At 34.7% G+C, this 7909-nt stretch overlaps 1 protein-coding gene across 1 annotated transcript in view; it reads left to right on the top strand.

The window, feature by feature from the left end:
- LOC111088529 overlaps positions 1–6831 on the top strand; it is a 19931-nt gene extending 13100 nt beyond the window's left edge. Inside the window, exons 4-5 of the mRNA XM_022398957.1 lie at positions 3591–3669; positions 6528–6831. Of these exons, the coding sequence (XP_022254665.1) occupies positions 3591–3669; positions 6528–6545 (97 nt within the window). The 3' untranslated portion in view covers positions 6546–6831. The remainder of the gene's footprint in view (positions 1–3590; positions 3670–6527) is intronic.
- Positions 6832–7909: the final 1078 nt, after the last annotated feature.

Genomic DNA, 7909 nt, shown 5'->3' with positions numbered 1-7909 from the left:
TTCAATGACTTGAAAGCATGCTGGCAAGAAACTGTCCATTCAAACTTCTTAACTCTCCCATATTGTTTGGTGTTGGCCAATCAACACTGCTTTCACTTTGTCAGGATCAGTTTGCACACCATGCACACTTACAATGTGACCCAAGTAAAGCACCTCTTTCTGGAACAAGTGGCATTTCTTGGGATGGAGTTTAAGGTTTGCTGCTTTCAAACGCTTGAATACTTCCTCTAGTCGGGACATTTCCTCCATCAAACGTTGTTACAAACACAATGACATCATCCAGGTACACTAGGGATATCCTCCATTGTAGGCCTTCCAGTTCTCTTTCCATCAGCCTCTCAAATGTTGCTGGAGCATTGCTAAGCCCGAATGGCATCATACGGTATTGCCAGAGACCTTGGCCATAACTAACATAATGTGCTTCCGTGCACAAGTTCACGATATGTGTATTGGATATTAAATAATATCGCCCCAATAATTGACCAAATCTGCATCACAATGGCTTCCTTCTGTTGAAAAAAATGATTACTAGTCTTTGTGAACAGATTAGTAGTGATGAGGTCAGGAGACTGTGATGGTCAGGCAAGATGGAAATGTCTGCTAAAACGTTTTAACTAACCAACTGACAGCAACAGATATGCCTACGTATATCTTGTGACGGTATGTCCAGAATACTGCCTCTGTCTTGCAACTGCTTTGATGGTACGGATATACCAACATGATCCATTGTTTCAAACTTAGCTTTGATGTGTATTTCACTGCTATAAACTAAATAACGTTTTTATTTTTTCATCCTATTGTTATTACCAGTTTATTTTTATGTGCGTCGCCTACTTCTAAGATATCCAGACACCAGTGGAATGCCACCTCCATAATTTTTAGCATATACATAGAATATTTCGCCCATAGGTTACAGTGCCCCTCCTTCAGACTGTTCCAAGTACTCAAACTGACGTCATAATCGTTTTGTATAGTTCCTAGATCTTTTATTTTCTGTATAACATTTAAGAAAGTACGTGCCCGGTTAGGGCGCTCGACTCGCAATCTGAGGGTCGCGGGTTCGAATCCCCGTCACACCAAATATGCTCGCCCTTTTAGCCGTTGGGGCGTTATAATGTTAAAAGAGTAGCCCAAGAGTTGGCGGTGGGTGGTGATGACTAGTTGCCTTACACTGCTAAATTAGGGGATGGTTGGCGTCAGGAAGGGCATCCGGCCGTAAAAACCCTGCCAAAAATAGCGACCCCGTATAGATACCGGAAAAAGCTACAGAAGAAGAAGATAACATTTAAGAAAGTACGTTTTCACATTTCTTACTTATAATATATTTGAAAATGTTTGATTTTTGTAGCTAATGGCTGTGATGGTTTTATGTATGCAACAGGTAAAGATTATAGTATTTTGCTTCAGTTTTAAAACCAAGTGGGGATAAATACTGTTACGTCTCTGATCGTTTGTTAATTTTTTTGTAGAAATTCTTTCCGAGAAACTTCAGCGATACAAGTTTTTTCTTAATTAAAACTAGTTTATTATTTCTCAATTCAACTTTGCAAAACACTTAATTTCCACAGTCACTTTAAGTTAAACACACGCTATAATTCATAACGAACGATTCACGCCGTTTAGTACCGCGCTTTACTCAATTGTCCGTCTCTATATGTTCAATCGGCAATTATTCATATCTATACCGTCACTTCTCTCCGGTCTTATATATACGAAATAGAGGGCGTCTGGAGAACACGCGAGGCTTCACGAACGGACATGATCTTTCTAGAATCTCATGACATGTTACTAGAGTCACGTGACTTCCGCTGTCGTAACAATGCCTTTGTATCAAACACATTAAAATTACTATTGTGTTATGACAAAACTTAAGCCTATACTGGTTTTACGTCAAATTTTGAAATACAATGTTTTTGTGCTTTTGATTTTTTACTATGAAAGATTCTTGGTTGGGAAAGTAAAATCGTTTAGCGGCGATTAATAAAAATCCACATATCTGTAATCTAATTCCTCTCATTTTTGTTACTTGCGAAAAATTGTATTTATTAATAAAAATGTTGGGCTTGAAAGGAGGAAAAGAGGTTGATCGAGCTACATTTAATGACTGGAATATAATTAATCCTAAAATTATTTTTATGTATTATTTAAGTGCTACTTATTCAATTATATAGCCAGAAATTATTGAATAAAAGCATCAAAAAATCTCGCAACAGCAAGTGTTACAAGTGTGGCCTAACATAATTTGCTGGTCTCGGGTTCGAATCCCTACCGCCGAATATGCTCGCTTTTTCAGCCGTGGGGGATTTAAAATGAGATGATTAATCCCACTATTCGTTGGCAAAAGAATAGCCTAACAGTTGGCGATGGGTGATAATGATTAGCTGTCTTCCTTCTAGTCTTTCACTGCAAAATTAGGGACGGCTAGCTTAGATAGCCCTCGATAAGCTGTGCGCGAAATTCAAAACAAACAAAACATGTTAGGAGTGCTAATAAACCAAATGGTAGTATAAAAATGCTCGTATTCTGAACCTTTGCATTAAATAAAGGTACGTATAATAATGAGTATTGTTTATTTAATATTCTTCACGCAAAACTACAAGCATAGCCATCCCCGAAAATTTTGAATTCTTAGGTTACTCTCGTGTGACTGAATAGTGGAATTTGACTGCCACTTTTATTGCGCACCTAGTTGCAGTGAACAACTTATAGTAAAAAATAGTAACCGATTTTTTTTAACTTTATGTTAATCGGCAGTTTGGTTGTTTCTGTTGATGGAAATCTTTGTTGATGTTTTAAAAAAGTGATGTGATTCATCTGATTGCACTTCTTAGTTTTCACCGATACACCTACCATGCATTTCAGTTCATCTGAATACACCCCCTCCTTGTTTCCACCTATACACCTACCATGCAGTTGAGTTCATCTGATTGCACTCCCCCTTGTTTCCACCTATACGCCTACCGTGCAGTTTACTTCAGTTCATTTGAATCCATTCCCCCTAGTTTCCACCTGTACGCCTACCAAACAATTTAGTTTAGTTTGATTGCATTTTCATTTCGTTTTGTTATGTTTTGTTTGTGCAACCGTTAACATTTATTTCAATGTATATATTTTAAGCTAAGCGTTTCGGTTTATACTATTTGAAGCGCTTTTCCAGTAATTTACACAATACAATCTCTGATTTGGAGATCAGTCAAATAGCAAAAACTATTTAAATGTGTAAATGTTTTCATATCTTCACTTAGAATGAAACTCTGTATAAGCCCCACCCCAATGGCTCACCGATAAGTCTGCAATCTTACGACGCTAAAAATCGAGCTTCAATGCCCGTGGTGAGCAGAGCACAAACAACCCATTGTGTAGCTTTGTGCTTAACAACAACCAAAACAAAATCAAATCCTGAGATAGACTCTTTTACTAATACTAAATTCAAAATGGCACGTTCATCTTCGTGGGCATGATGAACTGAGCGTACCTGATCTACAATCGAATTAAAAAAAAATTAGAAAACATGGGACACAGATGCAAAGTCGAGGTAAATATATTTCACGGTTGCCATTTTATTTCAAGCTTATGATGTTATATTTCAGCTGTGATGCTGCACAACATATAGCTTGGGAAGCTTATCCGCACATGAACGGTTTCTACAGCTTACATTTAAAAACTGAGGTAAGAAAAGACTATGATTTTGAAAAAATATACAATTTCAAAGCTAAGTAATTAATATACATATATATACTTTTCGTTTTTTAAAGCGATTATAGATGTCTTTTTATAACAATTATTCAATATCTTTCAGTATACATTGATGTTTACTTGATATGCAGCGCGTTGTTATTTTCGAATATTGTCCGATAAGCTACACATATAAATCTCAAAGCTCTCGAAACAAATTTTAAAGTTATAAATGTTCAAACGAGTATTATACTAAGGTGTGAGAATTTAGGTTAAACTATTAATAACAATGATTGCTATTTTGGTTCTGGGCATAGATGAAGATATATTAAGAAAAAATTAAATATACATTTTACACAACGATACATCACGTTATTAATTCATACATATTTCATATACTTATCTAAAAATCATTATATCTTTAATTACAATATGAATATCCAGATAAAACATATTACAGTGATTTGGGTAATCTTAGGCACTTGTGTGATATACATTATATGCTTAAAATTTGACAGTTTAACTGACATATATTCATTACGTATGTGCTTTACTTTTCTGTTTGTGCAAGATTCATAACATACAATGCCCTAGGTACAACATATAAAAACGTCATAGCTTTGTCTCATAATAAACTTTTACGATGTATAAAACTATATTTTGAACTTGTTTTGGCTCTACTTTATACCTCTCACAAACTAGCGACATCTGTCTCAGGTAGTTGACGTATAACATTCATTCGATACCTTTTTTCAACACACAGAAGTTACTGGTAAAACCAAAGAGGAAACAGAAGGAGCAATAGCCTCTCACATAAGATTAGAAGAACCTGACAGAAAAGTGTCTGTTTTACACTCATACTGAGTGTGGTGTAAAGTAACAGAACAATCTAATATCAGGCCACATATTGTATTTTCATTGTAGAAGCATCCAAGAACGCCCCTGGACTTTCGTAAGAATTTGCTCTCCTTAATATGCATTGCTGTTAAACAAGATCATCTAGGTACTGGCTTTCATTTTTCTTCACGTCCTGCCACCGAGTTGCTCAGCGGTAAGCCTGAAAGCTTATATTGCTAAAAACTGGATTTCGATATTCATGGTAGGCAAAGCACAGCTAGCAATTGTGTAGCTGTGCGCTTAACAACAAAAAAAACAATGCTTTACGTCTTAACATTGTTTGAATTTGATACAGTAAATAGTATTATTCAGAGTTTCCGCTGAGGAAAATTTGATGAAAGAAGCCGAAAGTATGTCAATGGCAACTGGGCGTGATCACGCCATTTTATTGATATTGCAAGAAGAGTAATTGTTGCCTGCGACTAACACCAAGAACATACTGATATGCGCTTCCTGGGTTTAATATTTGATTTTCTACTATATTTTAAGGAAACAGCTACAAAATTTAACATTTTAATAGGTCTTAATTGACTTTGAAAAACAGTTTAAAGACACAATTCACAACGGTTTTTGGTAATGTTCATGTCTGTTATCGTCACAGAACACAACACATGTTGTATAAATATGACACTGTGTTTTATGCCGGAAGTTGTTTTTGTTGTTGATAATATATTTAATTCAGTTCTGTTACACCGATCCCTCCTTCACAGTTCGCCACGTGGACAGCAGCACTTACCTGGAGCCTAGCTTTGTTTGTCCTTAGCCTGCGATGTATATCAGGGGTCGATTTTAAATAAAAGTATGATAATAGGGTAAGAACTTTTATCACATTGTTACCACTGTTCTTATTATGTTTTTGCAAATTCTAAAACATTATAATTTTGAAAGTACGGTTTAATCCATGATTTATTTAGAATTAGCTATGGAGACTACATTACTTCAAAGTTTCAGTCGATATTTTGCGTGAGAAGGAAATGAGACATGTGGGCATACCATAGGTTTTCTATATTTTTATTTTGATATAAATATTTTATTTGTTCGAATCTATGTAGTTTTTGAACAATCATGTGGTATAGACAACCATTAAGTTGACTTCGTTTGAGCTGTTTTTGTTCCCATATAGTTGTCTAGAGATAATACCAACTCGCCCTTGAGATATTTTGTTGTAACGCTGCGCGTTATGCAAGAAGGTTAATGACAGCAGTGTTTTCATTGGCAGAGCAGGTGATGTCTAGGGGTTACGGCTTCCCCTATGTTAAACAAGAATTATCAGTCACGTAAAGTTCCATTTGCTATGGATAACTTCGACATTTTCCATTAGATAAGAAATATCAGATTTAAACATGAATTCTCAACGAGTTGTTCACAGGAAGACATCTTGACAGAAGGAAATGTGTTCACCAATTCACAAGTTCCATAGCAGGCAAATGTCCAGTGTACAAAAAGTAACTATACCAACTATGTTTGCCCATTGATTTAAATCTGTTTGTTTATTGCTAAGCACATAGCTACACAATAGACTATCCGTGCTCTACCCACTACGGGTATCAAAACCCGATTTTTAGCGTTATAAGCCCTCAGATTTACCATCAAGTTACCAGAAGGCCCATTGATTTAAATAAATATTGCTTGAATTTGTATAATAAATTATTGATAGTCTGTATATTTCTTTGTTTGTACTCAATTAGTTTAGTAAAATGCAGACTTTGAAATTTATTCTGCCAATCGTCCCGCTATAAATCAGATCTACCTAGCACTCTTTGATGAAATCAATTAATCTGAGAATACCATAGAAATAAGAGGGTTAATTTTGGTAATAAAAAAGGAATCTTGATTCTAATTCATACTGTATTTGCTTTTTTTTTTCTTTCTTGTTCCACATCATATACACAAAAGTGTTTTGTTTATAACCTTAGTTTTATATCAGCTTTTAATTTCTTCTTTTTCTTTATTAGGCAGAAGTAACTCGATAGCATCTGGATAGAGATTTGAAGTCAAGACAACTGAAAATTTCATGTATTCCGATTATAACAAATACTTCCTTTAGATATGCTGTTTATAAACTTAAATGTCATTTAAAGTATCTATGAAGGTGTTTTTCATATAATTTGTTAAATATTCCTGTACCTCTTTTATTATAATCATAAAACCGAAATGTATTACTAAAGCAATGATCTTACAAGTTCTTTATTTATTTGTACCTCATCTTTGGTTAAGGTTTGAAACTAGAATTGTGATAAAATTCAGAAATAAAATGACGAGTTTTTGTTAATTCTCTTGTTTACATGTGTCATTCTATATCATACGTTCTTGAATGTTGAACTGATTATAGTGGGAAAAACCCTTAAGACAAGCCAATACCGCCCACAGAAATATTTGGGCTTGGAACAGTTCTTTTGTTTGCCACCTCCTCTCTCACGGAAATTTCATTTCAAGTTTTAATCAGATCCTCTTTCTTCGATCTCTTCACGGTACTTGTATTAGTAATTCCATCATGTATCTTGTACCTAGAAGACACCCCCTTTTCTACAAAAACAAGGAGTTTGAGTAAATTTAGCTCTAAAGAAAGAAAACAATGAGATAATATTTTCGTGCTAGTGGTGTATATTCCTGGGTTTACATTATAAGCATTCTGTTCAAATGACATTAGACACGTCCAATATCAGTACATTATAATATTATTTCATATATAACAATATTACTACATGGCAGGTTAAAAGTTTGTGTACCTTGAATATAATCATCTATATCACTAATATTGTGTATTAACATTTGAATTTTCATTGCAACGCATCATACAAACCTAGTAAATTGGGGTAAAATAGCTCTATTAAAATTATTAGATGAATAGTTGTTTTACAATAAGTACGCTATCGAATATTAAACATAAGAAACACAATGATATTCAAATGTGAAAGTTTAAAACTGCATGGTTTATCACTTCATCAAAATATGATCTTATATTTCGAATATGAAATAAAACCAACCTTACTTCCGTAATGGTCCAATACAGATTCAACAGACCCACCAATGGAGGTGTGCTCACTGACATGACTGAAATGGTCCTAATGGGCTATTGGATTTTATATACATGTGGCATTAGGGTAGGTCTAGTAGCCAAAGTTGTTTAGCCCCCCCCCCCCGAATCTTCTGGCTTAGAACAAGTTACTCCTGTGGGTAGTACTGTGAATGAAACAAAAATAAAGAATCGTCTAGTATACTGAAGGAGAAGCTATATAGTAAAAACTTCAGGAAACCATAACTTGAAATATATAAAATAACTATGCAAATATTTAGGAAGAGATCAGAAAGTTAAATTAAATCACAACATTAACAG

The sequence above is a fragment of the Limulus polyphemus genome, unplaced genomic scaffold (genome assembly GCF_000517525.1).
Source record: "Limulus polyphemus unplaced genomic scaffold, Limulus_polyphemus-2.1.2 Scaffold3955, whole genome shotgun sequence".
Classification (NCBI taxonomy): Eukaryota; Metazoa; Arthropoda; class Merostomata; order Xiphosura; family Limulidae; genus Limulus; species Limulus polyphemus.
The sequence above is the reverse complement of the archived record's forward strand: the minus strand, read 5'-3'. Positions and strand labels throughout refer to the sequence as shown.